The sequence below is a fragment of the Cyprinodon variegatus genome, unplaced genomic scaffold (assembly GCF_000732505.1).
Source record: "Cyprinodon variegatus isolate N-32 unplaced genomic scaffold, C_variegatus-1.0 Scaffold587, whole genome shotgun sequence".
In the NCBI taxonomy this organism is placed as follows: domain Eukaryota; kingdom Metazoa; phylum Chordata; class Actinopteri; order Cyprinodontiformes; family Cyprinodontidae; genus Cyprinodon; species Cyprinodon variegatus.
In genome coordinates, this window is record NW_015151040.1 from 396,836 (window position 1) to 418,865 (window position 22,030).

The 22,030-nt window shown below is 38.2% G+C and overlaps 1 protein-coding gene across 1 annotated transcript in view; it reads right to left on the reverse strand.

Moving 5' to 3' along the window:
- The window catches only part of cacna1f (calcium channel, voltage-dependent, L type, alpha 1F subunit), a 54,065-nt gene that overhangs the window by 23,375 nt on the left and 8,660 nt on the right, over positions 1-22,030 (reverse strand). The window contains exons 4-27 of the mRNA XM_015392342.1: positions 15,382-15,521; positions 15,150-15,295; positions 14,911-15,063; positions 14,621-14,817; positions 11,704-11,807; positions 11,455-11,597; positions 11,294-11,362; positions 11,145-11,208; positions 11,016-11,042; positions 9,262-9,422; positions 8,949-9,174; positions 8,664-8,871; positions 8,458-8,578; positions 8,286-8,358; positions 8,098-8,161; positions 5,815-5,872; positions 5,624-5,720; positions 5,409-5,538; positions 5,240-5,299; positions 5,060-5,166; positions 4,834-4,921; positions 2,569-2,676; positions 2,428-2,480; positions 2,187-2,333 (exon numbers count right to left, since the gene is read on the reverse strand). Of these exons, the coding sequence (XP_015247828.1) occupies positions 2,187-2,333; positions 2,428-2,480; positions 2,569-2,676; positions 4,834-4,921; positions 5,060-5,166; positions 5,240-5,299; positions 5,409-5,538; positions 5,624-5,720; positions 5,815-5,872; positions 8,098-8,161; positions 8,286-8,358; positions 8,458-8,578; positions 8,664-8,871; positions 8,949-9,174; positions 9,262-9,422; positions 11,016-11,042; positions 11,145-11,208; positions 11,294-11,362; positions 11,455-11,597; positions 11,704-11,807; positions 14,621-14,817; positions 14,911-15,063; positions 15,150-15,295; positions 15,382-15,521 (2,744 nt within the window). The remainder of the gene's footprint in view (positions 1-2,186; positions 2,334-2,427; positions 2,481-2,568; positions 2,677-4,833; positions 4,922-5,059; positions 5,167-5,239; positions 5,300-5,408; positions 5,539-5,623; positions 5,721-5,814; positions 5,873-8,097; positions 8,162-8,285; positions 8,359-8,457; positions 8,579-8,663; positions 8,872-8,948; positions 9,175-9,261; positions 9,423-11,015; positions 11,043-11,144; positions 11,209-11,293; positions 11,363-11,454; positions 11,598-11,703; positions 11,808-14,620; positions 14,818-14,910; positions 15,064-15,149; positions 15,296-15,381; positions 15,522-22,030) is intronic.

Consider the following 22,030-nt stretch of genomic DNA (forward strand, 5'->3'; position numbering starts at 1 on the left):
TTACCAATTCTGCTTTTATTGTTTAGACAATAAATCAAAATTGTTATCATGACTAGAAGTTTATCACAATACAATAAATGTTCACCCCAAGTTGTTAAACATTTGCAAACCTCTTTTTTCCCCTATGTCAGCCCCTTTTTGCTTATACGTTGGGCCGACTCTACAGAGATGAAAGCACTCCTTTATATCACATCATTTGGTCCACGGGAGCAATAAAAACCTGGTTCTTCATCTAGCTTTGTTTGTCCAAGTGTTATTTGTTTTAAGCCTTATAAATAATCACCTAATCAATTCCTCTGTAGGTTCAGACGATGTGTTCAGCTTTTCCAGATAAAAAAAATACATATTTTCCTTACTTATATAGTGTTTCTCCTTCTCATTCCTATATTGAATGGTTGCTTTGAGGAATGTGCTTCGTTGTCAGGAGATATTTAAGCCCCAGACAACAGGAAAAGCTCTACCTTTCTTATACCCCATCCAAAATTCTTAGGTTATCTGGAGCTATTCTCTGCATTTCTGCTGCTATAGGCTTACACTGCTGTAGGACACAGGGACCCCTTTTCATCAATCTATCTCTATTTTCCCACTCTTCAGTATTTTTTAGTTCAATCTCTAACGTTATGTCCTCTCTGTTATTTCTCATCATAATAGCTTCATCTGGTCTGTTCTTGTTTGGCTGTGCTGACATCCTGGAAAGAAATATCAGCTGTGCTGCTGCCATCAACACCTGTGTTTATAGATGTTGGAGCTTGGCCTGTTTTTCAGTGTAGTCCTGTTTCTCTGACTGTGACTAACTTGATGTTTTCTCTTTCATCCTCTGACAAGGGAGGTGGCTTGGGTCCTGTCTGCGTGGCTGTGTGTTGCCTGGATGGGGCTGCCTGTGGAGCTGGTTTACACTTACGTTTTTTATCTCTGCTGCTTTTTGTATCTCTGCTGCTTTCTCCTTGAACCCCAGTCGGCCTCGGCAGACGGCCGCTCACACTGAGCCTGATTCTGCTAAAGGATTTCTTCTTCAAAAGGGATTTTTCCTCTCCACTGTAGTTACAAGCATGCTTGGTGTTAGGGATTGCATTTGAGTCAAGGAGTCGATGCAATTAAGTGATTTTCCTTAGATAGAAAACTTTGAATCAGTCTGACAGTTTGATCTGGTTAAAATGTCTCTGTTAAGTGCTTTGAGATAGCATGTGTTGTGAATCGGAGCTATATAAATAGACTGAATTGAACTGAGTTGAATTGAAAGTGTTGTTAATTAGAGGTTTAAAATTCAACACAATTCATTTTATTTCTATAGCACCAATTCACAACACATGTCATCACAAGGCATTTTACAGTTCACCAGATCATACAGTTAAATTGATTCAAATTTTTCTAACTAAGGAAAACCAGTTAAATGCATCGGCTCATGGTCTCGAAAGGGAATCCCTCACACCAAGCATGCTTGTAGTGACAGTGGAGAGGAAAAACTCCCTTTTAACACGGAGAAACCTCCAGCAGAACCAGGCTCAGTGTGAGCGGCCATCTGCAGAGGCCGACTGGGGTTCAAGGAGACAGAAGCAGAGATAAAAAGGCAGCTGCAAAAGGCGGCCCCGTCCAGGAAACATACAGCCAGGTAGATCAGCCCTGAGCCAGCTCCCATGTCAGAGGATGAAGCATCCACCCAGTCACAGTCAGAGAAACAGGACTACACTGGAAAACAGGCCGATCTCCAACATCTAGCATCACAGAGAAACAGGAACAGATGAGGCGAAGCTACTATGAGAAAAAGCAGAGAGAGCAGAACGCTAGAGATTGAACTAACAGATTCTGCAGAGTGGGAGAATAGAGATAGAATAAAAAAATAAAATGAAACAGAATGATCAAAAGGGGGAACACCTTGACATTTTTTTTAAAACATGAAATAAAGAAAAATATTTGTAATTTAAAGGAATTATTGCAGGAACCAAACATTTATCTCATTGGACAAATGTACTTACATTAAAAGTAACCCTTTTCTCTACATTTAATGAAATTATTGATGCTATTTGCCAACAGTTTAAATAATTGTGCTTAAATATTATGCCCAGCCTTACCTTTTTTGTATAATGGCCATCATATTTATTTATCTTAAAGGGCATATATGGATTTCCAGGTAATAAATAAAACGTTTACGTTCTGCTCGTAAGTAGAATAACAAATGTAATACTCACTGAGGCCAACCTTCAAACGTCGATACAGTGAACAAAGCTAACATTCCCATCAGCACGTTGTCAAAGTTGAAGTCACTGTTTTGCCAGATCCTCTCTCTGACCATGGGATGGTTCATATCTCCGTCTTTATAGACCACAAACGTTCCCCTGAAATCAGACAAATCACATTTTAGTATTCAAATTAATCTACTTTTACGAAGTGCTCCAGTATTTTACAGCGTAATAAGGAAAGAACACTTACTTGCACTCGTCTGGAGTGTGTTTGGCTTCATCAGTGCAGCTGTAAAATCTCCCCTGTAAACATCCAAACCAGAGGAGGAGTCCCATCAAGAGCCATGCATTCATGAAAAAAAAAGACTGATAGGAGTGAGAGAGAACACACCTTGAAAAGCTGAACTCCAATACAAGCAAACATGAACTGAAGGAGAGTCGTGACGATCAAGATGTTGCCGATGGTGCGAATCGCCACGAAGACGCACTGCACCACATTCTGTGAAGATACACACAAAACAAACCTTTTTGAATAGTAACAGGTGATAAATACAGACCAGAAATTCAGCTTTAAAAAAGAAATATCTACATTCTTTTTTAAATAAAAAGTATGTTATATGAATTAATTTGTATTAATATTCTGCTTTAAAGGGAAAACTCTTCATCGTGTTCTGCAGATTAGCTTGTTAATCCGGGTTATTATTTTAGATATGCTAAGTGAGTGGTCTAATTTGAAGCAATGATTGTTTACCATCCAGATTTATTCACTTTAGAGTCATACCTTTGTAGAAAATCCAGATTAGATCCACTTTAAGATTTGTAGTTACTAATAATGTGTACATTTTTTACAAACTGCAAAGATTGAAGTGGAAATTTTGAACTGTATCATATAGATTTACAGTAAGTGTTTTTTTTCTATAAATGTGGATGATTTCTGCCGGTGCATCGGACCACTGAAGCACAGTCCGTTCCTGTCCTTAGCCTAAGTAAATGGTTCTAACATTGTATTTGGTTCAGCAGACACAGCACAGGGAATGTGGTTGTGTGAGGAGGCCTGTGGAGCTGTGGTCCAAACCACAAACTGTGTTTAATGGACCTCCAACAACCATCTGACCAAGTTTTAGGTCACAGTCTTCAAGACTGAACAATCCCTGCTGCATATGTACATCTTTCTACTGCAATTTTTTCTTCCACTTAACTTTCTGTCAGTATACTGTTGTCAGAAAATTTTATTTTTGTTCTTTCCTTCTCAGTATATTGATGTATGCTATGTACTCTCTAAAAAATTTTTTTTCTCAGCTAGTTTGTCTCACTTGCAAGGCCACAAATGTCTGAGTGGAAGATGGTTATAGACAAGCCATACCTTTTTTCCCATAACAAAACCACATACTTTTTTAGGTAACCGTTTAACCAAAGTGTCTGTTATTGTTTTGACTCTGCCTTAAAAGTAAGGGAACAACTTTGTCTAAGGTTAGAACTTGGCAGACCATCATGCTGTGAATGTGAAAGTATTGTTCTCCTTTACTTTGCAAAGTAAATAAAGTGCCGACTGAGTAAATCCATCGATCTCCTTTATTTAACTGGACTAAACAGTTCAAAGCTTTTTTCACACAACAATACTTTCATAAACCTTAGTTTCAGTGACTATCTTCAGTGACTATCGTCTATCTAAGTGTCAAAAAATGAAAAAATAATAATCTTATATAGGATGAATTATATGTAAAATTATACAAGATTCTTGTTTTTTGAGAAGCAGAATTTGGACTTTTTGTAGTTAGTATTAAAGTCGTAGGGAAGCGGCTGTTCCAACCGTTGCATTTCCCAATTATCCCGAGTGGTGCCCGACTTTACATGAGTTTATAAAGTGAATGTGATTAGTCGTTTATGAAGGGGGCGGGATTGTTGTGGCAGAAGGTTCGCAAGCAAGTTTGGTTGTGGCCGGTTGATTCATATTTCAACCGTTGCGTATATGAGCTTCAACATATGAATCAAGATGCTATGACAGAAAAAATTTGACTGACAGACGACTGTTGATAAATGATTGGCTGAATTTAGGTGTACAAGCTGACGTATAACTAACTGGTCCAAATAAGATAACGGAAAAAACCCCACAGATTTTAAGAAAGGATTTTTTTTTTTATATAGAAATTTTCTAAATTTTAGGAGTAAATTTATATACATGTTTAAGCCAGAATGATTCTACATTTAAGTAGGATTTCCCTATGACTTTAAATATCAAAATGAACTTCAGTAAACACTTGAAATAAATCACTTTGTATGATTAAATTTTATACATTTAAAAAAAGCTTTTAAACATACCTTTAATTTAAAGGCACTGTATGCATGAGTATGAGTGCTTCCTTAAATCTAAAAACTAAAAGTAGGCACATATAGTTGTTAACCATAAATACATTTTTTACCAAAAATTCTCTCTAATCTAAATTTTTATTTGTTGAATTGTGTACAAATATGTTATTCTCCATATAATATCTCTTTGGGTACATCTCCATAATTACTTTTTTTCTGAGATTCGTCTATCAATGGATCGCTGATGAAGATTTAAGGTGAAATATAGATTTTTAGTATAAGAGTTATAAGAAAAAAAAGAAAGAAGGATCCAAGGGAAGGAGGATATGAAGGAAGCAGAGGTTTTTACCTTCAGTCCCTTGGCTCTGTTGATGGCTCGGAGAGGCCTGAGCACTCGGAGAACTCGGAGAATCTTTACCACTGAGATCGCACTTGAACTGAAAAAAGCAAAGCAAAGGATTTAGAAGAATATCCAACTAACAAACAAAAAGAGGAGAAAACAATATGGAAAATGCATTCATATGTTTAAAACTAAAGTAAACCTAATATTTATTTTCCTCTTTCTATCTACTTACTGTAAGAAGAAAGACGTGAGCGACACACTGACAACCAGCAGGTCGAGGAGGTTGAAGGCGTTCCTGCAGAAGGAGCCGGTGTGAAGAAAAGCTCCATAAACTGTCATCTATACAAGAAGAAGAAACAAGGTGAGTAAACATCTGCTGTGATTTATTCAGCTTCATTCTATCAACCGTTACCTTTAGGACAATCTCCACGGTGAAAACCGAAGTGAAGACATAATCTGCGTATCCCAGCACCTGGCGATGACAGAAGTTAAACCCAGAATTTAGTTTCAGCACCTTGGAGAGAGGATTAGAAGCAGAGGAGCGTGGAGTTAAAGTGGCAGCCTGTCTGAGGAAGCCTTACGATGTTCCTGAATGAGTGCGATTTGATGGGATCCTCAGCAGCCAGCGAGATGCTGCTGAGGATGATGAAGATGAGGATGAAGTTGGTGAAGTAGTGGTGGTGAATGAGGTTGTGGCAGGCGACACGTAAACTGAAGAATAAAGCGAATGAGAGGGAGTCATGCATGCTGCATCCGTGTTTGGCTTTTGCTAAAATATGAATCCCAATGTGAATACCAGTTTTTCTTTCCCAGAAGGAAGAAGGAGCTTCCATCGGGTATCGGCACAATCTTCTCTTTAGGGCCGGAGAACTCTGGCTTTAATGGAGCAACACCTGCAATAAAGAACAAATTAATGAGCTGCTTTGAAATCTCTCAATCAGCTGATGGCTGATCGCCTCTGCAAGGCGGGACGTCAGTAATACTCACCCTCCAGACCCTCAATGACTCTCAGCTCCTCATTTTCCTGCCAATCATCCTCTTCGTTCTAAAGCAAAATAAAAGGTCAGATTTATTCTAACCTAAATACAGCATGAAACATATTTCATCGCAGTGCAAACTCAAATACAAAGTTAAACCTTGTTTATTTAGCCAAGAAGAAAAAAAAAACGCTAATGTTTTTATTTAGCATCCTGCACGATAATGTAACAAAAATGACTTTTTTCTATTCTCTATTCTAGAGAACATGCCATTTAACTGGGAGCGATCTGTGACGGCTTTCATTAGTCAGTTATCGTATAAGAATGCAGCTGTGATAATCCAGGCTGGACAAGCGCACACAAAGCTCTATGTTACGGTTCACGCTGAACTAAAAATCCTTGGTTATGAGCTGGAATCAGCTTTCTGGGTAACTTCTAACCCGTCCCAACAAACATCAGGCTGGGTAATATTTTCAGGGTAAAGTGTCTACCCGACAAAATTACATCTCCATGTCATTTCTACCACGGTTTTAGAAAGTAATAGTATGTATATTATTAAACAATGTGAGGTGGTATGAAACAGAGGAGGAATATGTGGAAGAGGACGTCATAAAGACTGTAAAGCACGGTGAAGGATTTGTTATACTAAGGGTATGTGGGTTTTATTTAAAGAGAGATTGTGATGATCCTGGCAGTGGAGCTGATTCTGGTTCAGTCTCCACCTCTATTGCAATCATCTCTACTGGTTTCACCTGTCTCCATCTGCATATAAGCTCCGTCCTCATGAGTCTCCAGTGCCAGATAGTTTCAATCCAATTCCAGTGAGAACCTTCCAGCCTTATTTTTGAAAACCTGTCTGTTGCCTGCCTGCCTGTTATTGATCCTGTCCTGTCCTCTGATTTTTGAGCCTGTCTGTCCCCTGCTTGGATTTGTCCGCCTGCCTGAGACCAGCTTTGTCAGTCTGTCAGGATTCCGGAAAGATTACCTGTGCCTAAGACCCATTTCTGTCTGAAAGTTCATGAGCCTGTCTTCCCCCTCTATGTCCTATGATACTGGAGATCATATCTGGATCAGAAACTGAACAAACCTGCTGAAATCCCCTCTGCTTATCAGCTGGATGTCTGAATCTATATCTGGACATACTACCTGTTCCTGGCTGGTCCTCAGAGCCCGAACCTCGTGTGAAATCAGGTTAGTCCATCAGACAGTGTTTACTCTAACCTGCCAGAACCCGCCACTAACCTGCCCCTCTGTCTCCAGGTCATATCAGACAGCACACGGAAACTGAACGCCCGAGAGTCGGCTTCCCAATCACCTGTTTTCTCAATAAACTTCTTAAATTGCCACTGACCTGTTGTGGCGAATCTTGGGTCCGCATCCGGTTCATTACAGAGATACATAATTGATTCAACTAAACCAACAAGGGGATAGTTTCCCTGATACCACATCAGTCTAGGTCCATAACCAGCACCATGTTTACATCTAAAACCTGTTAGGGGAACTTGGGAGAAGAACGCATAAGAGACAATGAAGACCTCTGAAAAATTTATTAAATCATGGCAATAGGAAAGGTTTAAAGAGGCTTGAAATTTTAATTGTCTTTTTTCCCTCAAATTTTTTGTTTTTATTAATGTTGACTTCTGAATTTGAATTCTATTTTAACTTTTTTGGATATAAAAAATTGTTTTTTGTTTTTTTTCTAAATATGCTCATTTTCAGTTGTTTTTATTAGTTTCACTCATAGTTTTTACGTAATGTGACTTACATAGCAGGGGCAAGACTAAAAAAATATAAAAATAATAGAAATAAAATCCTAGATAAGGACAAATTTCTGCAGTAACACAAATAACCTGACTGCTGTTTCTTTCATCACCTGAGAAAACAGCTACTGGAAACTAGAGCCCACATTAATGCATTATGATAAAGAAACATTATCTCTTAAAACTCAGTTTTTATTTGTTATTAAACCTCATTACAGTTTAGTTAGTTTTCATTTTTTGGAAGGCATTGTTATTTTGTATTTCAGCTAACAAAAATGTTTTGTTTTTTTTTTATTGTAGTTTTCGTTTACCTAGGAAATAGGAGTAATCAAATAACCCTCTTTCTCTTCGCCCTTTGTGAAATATTATGGGAGGAAAAAAATAAAGAAAAGTCCTGTTGACCTGCTTTTTTTGATAAGAGATGATAATATGGGAGGATACAAACTGAAAATTTAGTTGAAAGCCTTTTACACATTTTGAAAATGGAGGATTCACACCAAACATGTATCCAGGAAAAAAAAGAAACACTCTACCCCTGCATCTTCATCCTCTTTCTCCTCGTCCTCATCCCACTCCTCTTCTTCTTCCTTTTTCTCCCTAAATAAAAAGGACAACAGGACAGTTTGGCTTGGATGAAGCCTTTTTAATGTGATTAAAGCACATCCACAGGAGAACAAAAAGGTTATCGACGTGTCTAACATGGACCATTACTACAGCTTACTCCACGTTTTTCTTTCCACCGCTCCCTGCCAAGTTATCCACAGCGATAGCCAAGAACACATTGAGCAGGATGTCTGATCCAGGTGTCAAGGAATTCGATTTATTTCCATCGTGGGACAAGATCACATTCACAAAAACTGGTATTCAAATGGGTTTAAGTGGAGAAAGGATACAGTTACCGCAAACAAAGAGGATGACGAAGTAAATGCAAACCACCATGTTAGGGAAGATCGGCCCTCCGTACGCCATTATGCCATCATACATCACAGCGTTCCAGTCCTCTCCAGTGAGAATCTATAACAGATTGGAGGAATGCCAGGACCTGTTTAGGCTAAAGGGACGGACGTGTACTGGGCATGACTGGGGACATGCAAGTCACCTGGAAACATGTCAACAGAGCCTGAGGGAAGGAGTCAAACGTGCTTCTCTTCATCTGAGTCTCGTCAAAGTTGAACTTCCCTCCAAACAGCTGCATCCCCAGCAAGGCGAAGATGATGAGGAAGAGGAAGAGCAGGAGCAGAAGGGAGCAGATAGCCTTCATGGAGTTAAGCAGTGAGGTGACCAGGTCGGAGAGAGCAGCCCAGTGTCTAAAGGTGGAGAGAAGGAGTGCACAGCTGTGAGAAACCTGAGTCTGAGCTGAACATCTGGATCTGGTACCACTCACCGGGTCATCTTAAAAATGCGGAGCAGTCGGATGCAGCGCAGCACAGAGATGCCGATAGGCGGGATGACGTCCATCTCTACAAGCAGCGTCTCTAGAATGCCGCCACACACCACGAAGCAGTCGAAGCGGTTGAACAAGGCCATGAAGTAGATCTGGAGGCCGAAGGCGTACATCTTCATCAGCATCTCCAAGGTGAAGAGCAGCAGCAGGATCTTGTTGGCTCGCTCTGAAGGAACCAAGAAGATGGACGATGACATCTTAATCATTTAAAGAAATGAAAGCTGGCAGAACAGAATTGATTGTTTTTCATTACCCTGCATTTCTGTGAGCCATTTGGGCTGTCCGTAGTGCTCCGAGGCGCTGGCCACCGTGTTGAGAAACACCAGCAGCAGCACCAGCCAGTAGAAGTTAGTGGTCTTCACTGCAACACGGCAGTTTTTTCTGAATGTATGGTTGAGCTGGCACAACTGGTCACTGAAGGTAAACACAGCTTTTTGACATTAGTGGAAAAAGATAAACAAGAGGTCCATCTATTTATCTTCATTTTAAACTAATCTCTACTAGGGCTGCAACTAACGATTATTTGGCTAATCTATTAATCTCTCGATTATTTTTTCACTAAATATTCGCATAACCAAAGATTCCTTAAAGAAGAGTTTTTACAAAATTAAACCAGGTGAACCTCAAACTTTTCCACTTGACAGTTCTGGATAAAGCATATTGACAAACCATTTTTTTTTTTTTATCTGAAATGCAAAACAGTTAGAGCAGTTTGCTCTGAGAAGGTTGCAATCACCCGGGTCAAATCCCACTGCCTCATCTCTGGTTTTCTTAGCAAGACCCTTAATCCCACACTGCTCCCCAGGCGCCGCACGATGGCAGCCCACTGCTCCCCAAAGGAGGGGTTGTTAAATGCAGAGGGTAAATTTCTCCACTGTGAGATCAATAAAGTTGAATTATTATTATTAAAGTCGTGTTTTACAGTCTCTATACTCCAGTTAACGATTAATCGATTACTAAATTAGTCCAAGCCCAAGTTGTGTCAAAAGTACACACATTTGTTACTTAAGTAGAAGTATAGATACTGCAGTTTTAAAAACACTCTCATAAAAGTTTCAACTAAGTATCAACTTGACCTCTTTACTCAAGTAAAAGTGAAAAAGTATGTGCTCCAAAAAGTACTTAAAGTATAAAAGTATACAGTAACCTTTAAAAAGAAGAGCCAGATGCCACTATATGAACTGAAATCTAATGTTTTTGACTATTTCGAAAAATCCTGCTCTGACCTTTCAGACATCTTGACATCTTTTTCTGAATCCAACATTGTAGCATGGCATAGACAATTCATGTTTGCAGTCTGAAGAACACCTGCTTGCTTCTGATGATTTCCTTTAGCTAACCAATGAGTGTTTGCATTATATGACTCATCCAATCACACTAGTTTTCACTAGATGTGGATGGAGCCAATGATCTGCATTGAATGGAGCACATGACGGGAAATAAATATTTATAAACATTAAACCAAAGCCAAAAATAACGAGTAACGTTTGTTTGAAAAATGTAAGGAATAGAAAGTACAGATACTTGTGTGAAAATGTAATGAGTAGAAGTCAGAAGTAGGTAGAAAAATAATTAATGGAGTAAAGTATAGATACCTAAAAAGTGTACTTAAGTACAAAGTGTTTACTTGACACTTCTGCCAATCCCTTATCTCCACCCATTATCTTAAAAATATCTGCTACACCAGATGGTGTGGCTCTTCTATGACCTTCTAAATGTAAGACTTTGCTAAATGAAACAAATATAGGACAAACAATCTGCTTGTAACCGGACCAGTTATGATGCAAAAATAAAAACATCATGATCAATCAGGCAAAGAAAAGGAGTAAGAAGAGCAAGGACAATCAGAAAGCTGAGGATTTAAAATAAACTACGCTGAGAAAATGAGCTGAAAGGCTAAATTACAGATAATTAATTAAATCAATGTTTGAGAAAAAAATAGCAAAGCAGCTTAATAAAAATTTCTGCTTCTTACTGCTTTCGTAAGTTTGAGTAAAAATATCTCACCAGAAGCTGTTGGCCATCATCTTCGCCCTTTCAAGATAAAGAAGAGGAAGAATTTTAGCACAATCACCAAATCCTGTCTTTAATGCAGCTGATTAGTTACTGAAGTTGGCCTCTTCTTGGTTTGCTTACATGAGTGAAGCACAGAAGCCGCTATCATCGTCCAGGTATGCGATATCATCATCAGAGTCCGACTCTGTTAAGCAATAAAAAGATAAACGTTGTAAAATTGTGGCAGAAGTAAATAAAAAAGTCAGAAACAATAAATATGGCTTTCTTACCTCCCCCATCCTCGCTGTGTTTGTACCAACCAAACTTCTTCATCATCTTCTTCTTTGCGATGGCGGCACCTTCAGAAACATAGAAAATAGTTTTTAATGGGGGGCTTGAAATGCTACGAGCTAAAACTGTGAGTTTTGGTGGGGAAAAACTTCAAACCGACGTTTGTTTCCTTCTTCGTCCACATCCTCGGCTTCTATGAGCCAGTCCATGTAGCCGATCATGTCCTCCTCCATCTGCTTGCTCTCCTGAGCTTTCTGCAGCTCCCCCCGTGCAACGGCCTTCTCTCTTTCTTTAGAGAACTCTCTGTAAAGGAAAACACTTAAAACTTTACAAAAACACACACTTTATCGATCACCACAGAGAAACGACCCAAAGAAAGATGGAAATAAGCGAGGTATCGGCAACCCACCCGCTCAGTACACCCAATACGAGGTTGATGATGAAAAATGATCCGAAGATGACCAAAGAAACAAAGTAAACCCATGGTATGTCGAAGCCAATGGCATCATTCATCTGTGTGAAAACACGGAGAGAAGGACAGTTATACAGTACATTCATATTGGACATACAATGCAGTAAAATTATATCACAACAACATAATCTTACCAGGAAAGTTTAGGAAAAATGTAAGCTTTAAGTTCACTTTGTCAGGTTTCGGTTTCTGTTATGTTTTTCTTTTGAGTATTCAGTCATACTTTACTCCTTGTTTTCTAGTGTTTAGTTTTCTTTTTTCCCCCCATGTTTTATAGTCCTAGTTATTTGATTATCATTTTGTTGTTATTTCCAGTCTTCCAGGTTACTATTTGTTGCTCTCTGCTGCCCTCTTGTGTTCTCCTTCTTCCCTAGCTCTTTCCCTCTCTTGTTCTGTGCACACCTGCTCCCAGTTTCCTCATTAGACCCCTCTTTGTCTCAGTCTCCTTTAAAAAACCCTCTCTCTTCAGTTTCCCTTTGCTGGGTCCTCGTCAAACACCGTCTAACATGCTCCAACGCCTTCTCTCTGTGCCTTCCTCCTTATGATTGTGATTCCCCTGATGTCTCCATGGTTTCTGGTACGTTTAGACTAGTTTTAATTATTTTGATTTTTGGATTTTTGGACTCCTGGTTTCATGTTGGTTTCGACTTTGTTTTCTTTTTGGATTTTTGGATAACCTGCCTCTGTTTTCTGTTAAGTCATTATTAAATCCACAAGAGATTCACCTCTGCCTCCCTGCCTCTGCTTTTGGGTCAACTAACCATAGCCAAGTCGTGACACATTTCTCAGAAAGAAAAATCCGATTATAGTTATTATTTATCAGAAAATCAAGGATTCAACAATTATTAGAGTTACTTTTTGACCATTTGAGATTTTCTCTCTGGAAAACTGTTGCTGCTACTGTCTTATCTTACTATTCTGGTCACGTCCAAAGCACTTAAGATGTTAAGCAGTGGCAACTGCTGCAATGTATTGCATTAACAAATGTTGAAACAGTAAAAAAAATAACTACAACGGGTTAAAATAGCTGCTGTGAGGAGCTTATCCTTAGCCTCAATGCAAGTGACAGATTTTTGGGTTGTTATCCAAGTGAGTCTAATGGTCACATTAATGGGTTTAACAATGCATATATGACCAGTTATCATCATTCCAGGTGAGGTTTAGCCTATCTTCTATTAAGTGAGAAATCACAACTGACGCTGCGGTATGAGAGGATTTTTTTAGGGCATTTGGAAGATAAACTGGCCCATAGTATCACTGATCTTCTACTGTGTTTAGCAATGTTTTGAGTTTTTTTCTACATATTTATCCTAATTTCACACTAAAACAATGTGGAGTTTTTGTTACTGAAAATATCAATCTTTGTATGATGTAACCCGACATGTAAAGCCACAATAGTTTTTAAGAAACACCGAACATCTGTGTTGGTTGACTTGCTTCCCAAACATTGGCCTCTACTGTATATAAAACCTAATAGTCATGGTGACTCTAAGATGCATCTCTTTAGTTCAGATCTTTAAGAGCTTTGTGAGGTTTTTCTTTCTTTTTCCTACCTCCCTTAGTATCCACCTAACAAAACATGATGGCATGACCTAGATGGTCGCTGGCCGCAGAGAGGGGTGATATTAAACGAGTATATAACTGCATCTATTGCTTGGTTAAAATTTTCTCTTGTTTATTTCATTTTGAAGTGTAGATTTGAGCAGAGGTTTCTCAAAATGTCTGCTTCTGACCCAAAAAGTCAGTTTACTCATTACCCAAACTATTGGTTAAATACCAAAACATTTCTACATAACCATTTAACCAGGGGGGTGGTAACATGTCAAACAGCTGGTGAAGTTAAAAAAGTTGAAGAACAAACCACTGGATGTTTTTTTTTTTTTTTAGTTTAAGAAATTGAAAGAAAAATTTGAAATTGGAATTTTGAACTATTTTAATTGAAAAAGCTTCCTGGATGGGAAGCGAAACATTTTCAAACTTGGAAAACAAAGTCCAGAGGATTGTTTGTTTTTAAACTTTTTTTTACTTTTTTTGAAACACTTCAAATTACTTTAAGAACCAAAAATTTGGTTTTGTTCATTTTTAAGTGATTCTTTTATATATTTCAGCACTATAACATGAATGATTATTTAGTTTCATTTTCGTAGTGGATCTCAAGATCCCATACTGGTTGATCAAGGACAATCAAGCGGGGTCACGACCCCAACTATTGAAGAAATGGCTTAGAGAAAGAGCACCTGCACCACTCTCTATCTATATGTCAATAAAAAATAAAAACTTAAAAATAAGCCATGGATTTCTAATTAGCAATGATTAGTTTAAAAAAAGTGATAATAAATTAGAGAAATTGTTTAATTGCTATCAATTTTAGCAGGTCTAAAAAGTGTGGAACCAGATTTTGGTAAAGGAAATTATTTCCGCACTTCTTCCACTCTACAGCCATTCAAAATGCCCCTTTCACTGAATTACAGGGTCTGAACAGGAGAATGTGCTTCTCTCTAGATCTTAATGTCCACAAATCATGACAAAAAGAATATTTTAGTACAAAGACTGATGTTTAAAAAAAGGAATTGTAGGGGACCAGCCAAGGACCTTTTAAGGAAAGTGGGTACATTTTGAATGGCTACTACTGTACTTGATAACTGTGTTTAAAAATGTTAGATCTTTCTACATGTTTCTGATCAAGACGATACTAGTGCAGTAAAATAAATTAATTTATTAGAAGGTCTATAAGTTTTAAACATCTTGATCTTAGGGATTATAGTATTTGTGGGGAATGTTAACTGGAACCACAGGTAAAAAATCTTAAAAAAGGACAAAATGCAGTAAAATCTGGAGGGATGTGTGTCTGTACCCAGTAGAGCACATCTGTCCAACCCTCCATAGTGATGCACTGGAAAACTGTTAGCATGGCAAAGAAAATGTTGTCAAAGTTCGTGATGCCGCCATTGGGACCCTCCCACTTCCCCTTGCATTCAGTGCCGTTAGTAACACAGAAACGACCGACGCCTGCAAAAGCGCACGGCGATGGATCGTCCTCCACCATAAGACCTGCAGCAGGAGAACAGCAGGAGAAGCACAGGGATTGAGGTAGGATGTCAGAGAAGTGTTGGATATGTGAGAAAATCCAGGGAACAGACAGACCTGTGCTGGTGTCAAAGCACGTCTTGTGCATCCTGCCGAGGAAAAGCTCTAAACCTACGATGGCGTAAATTATGATGACAAACATGACAAGCATGCCGATGTGGAGCAGAGGGACCATGGCTTTCATAATGGAGTTCAACACAATCTGTAAACCTGACAGAAAAGCAAACATTGAACTAAGTACATGCACAAACAAAGACCAACTATAAATATATATATATATTTGAAAATATATATACTTGGTACGCCAGACACAAGCCGAAGCGGTCGCAGCACTCTGAAAGCTCGGAGAGCTTTAACATCCAGACCTCCAGGTTTTCCTGCAGCATGGTGGGCCTCTCCTGGCTTATGATCCGTCATACCCTCTGCTATCACACTGAACAACCTGCACAGAGGAGCAAATCAATGTTGCTGCATAGGTTTCATAAGAATGACAAAAATAAAAAAGTGACTCTCAAGTCGTTTAACTACCCGACAATGACAATGATGAAATCCAGCAGGTTCCAACCGCTTCGTATGTAGGCGCTGGGGTGCATGACTAAACCATAGGCAAGAATCTTGGTAAAGGTCTCGATGGTGAAGATGACGAGGAAGACATATTCAACTTGTTCCTAAAATCAAGATAAAGGTTTGGTGAATTGTGTGAATATAACAACCTTGGTTTTAATTCACTCTACTGGTAAAGTTGCGAAAAAGCTGGTTTTCTCCAGCAGTCATTTGCAAGAGAAATGGGGACACCCTGTACAGGTTGCCAGTCCATCACAAAGCAAGACAACTACAGAAAGAACACCACTCATACAAACACTCCTACTAAAGGGTAACTTAAAGGAAGTTTAACCTAACTAATGTTTTTGAATTGTAGAATGCTGGATTATTAGGAGAGAATCCACAGATGCAAGGTGTGAGCACGCTGAACCCATACCAGAGGATCCTATTGCTGCAAGGCATCACATCAGGGTGACCAACTGTGCACTGAAAGATCATGCACTTCTGTTTTTCCCCATTTTGAAAGAAAGTTAACTGATTTTGTTTTTATTTTATTTCAGTGTAGTATGGGAAAAAAGTCAGAATTCTGACTTTAATCTCAAAATTCTGACTTTAATCTAAGAACTCTGAGATTAATCTCAGAATTCTGACTTTAATGTCAGAATTCTGACTTTTTTTTCTTAGAATTCTGACTTTTTTATTGTCAGAATTCAGTCAGAATTCTGAGATTAAAGTCAGAATTCTGAGATGTTAAACTGAAATAAAATTTAAAAATCAGTTAACTTTTTTTTTTTTCAGTGGCCCTAATCCTCTTCCGTAGTGTCTCTATAATATTGTGATTTTTTTTTTTTTTTTTACCATAGAGTAAGAATAAGTGATGATGTAAGCATGTTTATTCTGACCAACTTAACACATTTAAAACAGTACAATAATAACATCCATCTATCCATCTTCTGTCAAGCTTATCCCAAGCGTGGTCACGAGGGGTGCTGGTGCCTGACTTCAGCAGTCTAAGGGTGAGAGGTGGGGTACACCCTGGACAGATTACCAGCCATCGCAGGGCAACACAGAGACAAACAACCATTTATGCACACACTCCAGGACAATATGGAGAAGCCAATAAATCTAACAGTCATGTTTTTGGACCGTGGGAGGAAGCCAGAGTACCCAGAGAGAACCCATTCATGCTGAAGGAGAAAATGCAAACTCCATGCAGAAAGATCCTGGGCCGGGAATCTAACCCAGAACCTTCTTGCTGCAAGGAAGCAGTGCTATCCACTGCGCCGATGAGCAGCCATAACTTATAGGCAGAATTTTAGCATTATAACCACAATTTTAGTCTCTTTATTGAAAATTTCTCAGCAGGATTTTGTGCTCCTGCAACATCAAATTAGTGCAGGGGAGTGTTGCACTAGTGGGTTAGAGCAGTGCGCTTGTGCTCTGAGAAGGTCGCAAGTACCTGGTTTGATTCCCACAGCCTCCACTCTGGGTTCCTGAGCAAGACCCTTACTCCCACACTATTCCACAAGGGGATGGGTTAAATGCAGAGGTAAATTTCTCCAGTGTGAGATAGAAAAAAATTTACATAATTATATTTTTCGTTTTATTATTTTAAAGGAATAGTACACCCAAAACATGATTAGCCTTCATTTTCTACTCACCCCCATGCTGAACAACACTCTGGAGTACTTTTTTGATATCTCAAATGCATCTGGAGATCTGGGAGGCTTCTTGCTGTCTGCTGACATTCAAATAATGGAGGTCTATGGCGCCCGAGACAGAAAGGTCCATAAAAGTCCACAAAAAACGTGTCAATATTCCTCCATACTGCTCGTCCAATGTATTCCAAGTGTCCTGAGTGGGTAGCATCCACAATTTACTCGAAACGAAGTCATTTAGAATGTTTTTAGAGCATAAACAGTAGTGTATAGGACTTCCTGAAAGCGCGCACATGCGCGTTCACGACACTACGGAAGCCGGCAGACAAAACCAGCGCATTCAGCTCGGCAAAGAACTCATGCTCTTCCTCAACACTGAAGTCCTCAGACATTTTTCTTTCGTTGTTTCTTTCTTTGCACAGGTAAACAGCACATTTCTTCTTCTACGCTTGCATTTTTGGCAGAGCAGACGCTGAATGCGCACTTTCATCTGGTTTGGTCTGCCGGCTTCCGTAGCGTGGTGAACGCGCATGTGCGCGCTTTCAGGAAATCCTATACACTACTGTTTATGCTCTAAAAACATTCTAAATGACTTTGTTTCGAGTAAATTCTGGACGCTACCCACTCAGGACACTTGGAATACATTGGACGAGCAGTATGGAGGAATATTGACACGTTTTTTGTGGACTTTTATGGACCTTTCTGTCTCGGGCGCCATAGACCTCCATTATTTGAATGTCAGCAGACAGCAAGAAGCCTCCCAGATCTCCAGATGCATTTGAGATATCAAAAAAGTACTCCAGAGTGTTGTTCAGCATGGGGGTGAGTAGAAAATGAAGGCTAATCATGTTTTGGGTGTACTATTCCTTTAAGTTTTTACACTATTTAGCAGTGGTGGAATTTACAGCAGCTGATCGGTGAAAATGTGCAGTAAAATGGCTCAACATGCCACAGACTACAAATGTGATGTAAATACCTGAGTGATACTAACGCCGTAGCGCAATGTGCTAACACAGAAAACCAAAGCAACAGAAAAACAGAAGAAAATAAACAAAAGAAATGACCTGTAATCAATGCAAAGATGAAGTCAGATTTCAGTGTTTTTTTATTGTCAGCTCTTGCTGCATTTTTCTGAAGAATTTTTTTTTTGTCTGTGTTTTTATGTTTTGCAATTTGTATAATTGTGCACAAATGCATGCAGCACTTTTAATTAATTATAGCGTGTTTATCTGTTTGCTGTATGTTCGCACCTGTTGGCCAGCATAAGAACTTGTAAGAAATCCTTTTTAGTTTTAAGAAAGTGTTCTTGTCGTTTTCTCACAAATTGTCAAATAACTGCTAGATTACTAATCCGTCATTAAGACTGGAGCTTGGATGGTTTTCTAACCCGCTAACCTACCGACTAAAACACTCTGTCCTCACATCGCTTTGATTTGTACTTTCAGGTTAATGCTACTAATTAAACCTGCATCGTCTTCACCTTAAGCTGGCATAGGTATCCTGAAGTATAACTGAATATCATATAACTAGTTTAGTGCTTGAAATGCATTCACAAGAAGCTGTTTTAAAAAAAGGAACAGTAAGAGATAATAAATCCCCCTCAACAGATCTAATACAGTCAGCTTAACTCATCTGTGAAATCCAATAAAGAGATCTACCAACATCCATCCTGCTGTAGGTGTGTACGTGTGCATATGTGTGTATGTGTGTGTGTGGTGGTGGGGGGCGGCACATGCTTTAAAAATGCTCAGACTAGAATTTAACCTTTTTTATAATAATTTTCATTGTCATACATGGCATAAAAGAATTCCTTCAATAATATTTTAGCAGTATATTGGCCTCTGCACACGCTATAGATATTGGAATCAATCGTTCAGGCAAACTGATGGATTTTTTCCAACAAATATATATTCAGTTCCATTAACAAGGTCATTTAATGATAAAAAAAAAGGACAAAAGGAAGAATAAAGACAGAGTAGGGGAGTAGAGATGAAGCAGATGGTTGGTGTTAAAGTAAATCATGATCTCTGACAAGCTCGCCCGGAGGAGGTCACAGCACACTTCTCCCCCTCTAACAACTTTACCTCAAGCAGCACCTGAACAGGTCTACTCAACACCTTTTTTGCTTTTCATAAACCATTAAGAAATATTTGCATACATTTATATTAAAAATAATGTTGCTATAGAGTAGTTTATCAAATGTATAATATGAAGTCTATTCTCTGTATTTCTATCAGTTTTTTTTTTTCAAATTCTACTTTTACATCTTTTTTTTTGTCACTTTGCTCTCTTTGCAACTTTAACCACAGCTAAATGACAAGAAACTGACCAGGTTATCAATGCTAGAAAAAAACTTGGTCATTATACCTTACCTACTACACTTTAACATTAAAATAAATCCCCCTGTATATAAGCCATCTGGATTTTACATATATCACCTCAAACCTCTGTGCTACTACCTTATATCTTTTTATTTTTTATTTCTTATTTTTATTTTATTTTGTTTTTCATTGTGTGCAATACATGTACACTTGCAACTTAATCCTTATTTATCTTGATATACTGTATATACCTGGAAATACTGTATATATATATATTGTTTATTCTTCTTAATGCACCTTTTTCCTCCTTGTTTGCACCTTCTTCTGTAACTACTATGCCAATATGTGACGAGTGAATTTCTCCGCTGTGAGATCAATAAAGCTCATCTAATCTAATCTAATCTAATCTCAGAAACTGGCCTTATTTGTGTTATTTTCAGTGCTTCCTGTCTTTAGATTTCATTAAAACATTTATCCAACCTGAACCACTATGCATCTAAAGTAAATGGTGTCTTGGGAAGGTTATCATGCCCCGTCAACTTTTCTGGATTTTTATTTTTACATAAAAACCACAAACTTGAAGTACATAAAGGTAAAAAAAACAAAAAAAACTATTAATATTTCCAAACATTTTAAAAGTGTGGTGTGCATTTAGATTCAGCCTTCTATAACTCTGATGCCCTTAAATGAAATTCAGTGCAACCAAATTCCTTCAGAAGTCAGTTAATTTGTGAACTTATACAATATATAACTTCCCTTCAATATAAATCCAGCTGATCTCTGAAAGCATAATAGGTTAGTTTAACATTAGTCAATAACAGGCCCATAGAGACCAAGAAGGGCAGCAGACAGATCAGGAAGAACGATGTAGAGAGGAGTAAAACGGGGTTAGGTTATAACGAAATACCCTGTACTTTGGACAGCTGACAAAGAACCGCTTGTCTCTAATGCTAAGAGCGGGGAAAAAAATCTACCATGTCTTGATGGTCCACCTAAACTGACCGTTTTGGCACAGAGACCATTGATTAGAGAAGAAGCCAAATAAGCTCCAAAGATCCATCAACTATCTGTTCTTCACTCCACAGGTCTGGCCTTTATGAAAGAGCCATAAGTGCATAAGAACAAATATTAAACTTAAAGAAAAAGAATCTGTCCCATTTGCTTCAAGACAAGTAGGAGACACAGCAAACATAGAGGAAGGTACTCTGATCAAGCGACACCAAAATAGATCATGTGGCTGATATTCAAAACCCTACATGTGGACAAAAGCTAATACTGCTAACCCAGCCTGGGAACCATATGCCACAATGAAACATGGCGATGGCAGCATTATGCTGTGGTGATCTATTTCTGTAGCTTCTGCCATGACAACAACCCCAAACATACAACTAAAACTAAAATAGAACGGTGCAGAAAAAAGAAGTTGAAATCATCGCCTTTTTAATCACCATGCATAGTAACAATAGATACTCCAAAACTGTTGTTCCCCCAGTTATGAGATCACTCTGTTAGCAGTTTATCTCAGGTGACCACATCCAGATTCTGGTTTCGTCAGTGCACCTTATGGCTTATAGTTAATTAATCATAAAATAATTAATAATTTCATTTTATTTCATTTATTTTGAAACATGATATGATTTAACAACGTTTACATTGAGTGCTTCATTAACATGCATCATGTTTCAAAAAGGAGTAGGATGAAGCATAAGCTTATTAGGCCCTACCCCTCAGTTACAGGTGTCATGGTGGTAAAGGACAATTATTTACAGTAAGACCAACAGTGTACCAACTTTTTATATATTACTCTTTTTTGTATTTGTAATAAAAAAAAAAAAAAATCTTATCAATAAAAAAAAACATTTAAGAATTTGGAGAAATTAAGGTCCCAGAGTCTGAAGGAAGAGTCGAGAGATGCGTCATCAGCGGGTCTTGTTCACTGTGTTTTCTGAAGCCTGCATTGAAACCCAGTAAACTGACCCAGCCACAGTCTTACAGAGAACCTATAGAGTATTGTCAAAAGGAAGAAGACTATCAGTGAAAGCAGCGCTTCCAGAACACCTGAGCAGAACAACAGGAACACTGCATCCATACCGAGCCACATCCATGTGGAGATTCAGAATAGCAGAAGAACCCAACCGAGTATAGAGAGTATAGACAGAAACATAATACAAATTATTATTAATCATTTTTACATTTAATCCTTTTTTAAGAGACTAGCTGTTGGATTTTCACCATCTGTTGGCCAAACTCACAGAAAACTACAGGAAATAAATAAATGAAACTGTCAGTGTTGTATAAAGTACTGCACTGGAAAAAATCCAAATCTAGATAAGTCATTTATTCTTAAAATAAGTGCATTTGTTCTTGGATTAAGGAGGTAAAATAGACATTTTGCCAATGGAACAAGACAATTTACACTTAAAATTAGAAAACACAATTGGTTTGTCTTATTTCAAGTGAATATTATCTAATTATCTTATTTTAAGAGTAAAAATATTCATTCCATTGGCAAACTATCTAATTTACCTACTCAAATAAAGAGTAAATACACTTAGTTTAAGACATTTTTACTTAATTCTAGATCGTTTGTCGGAGTCAAGTAAAAGTATAAGTACCTCTCCAAAATATGACTTTGGTAAAAGTCCAAGTCACGGA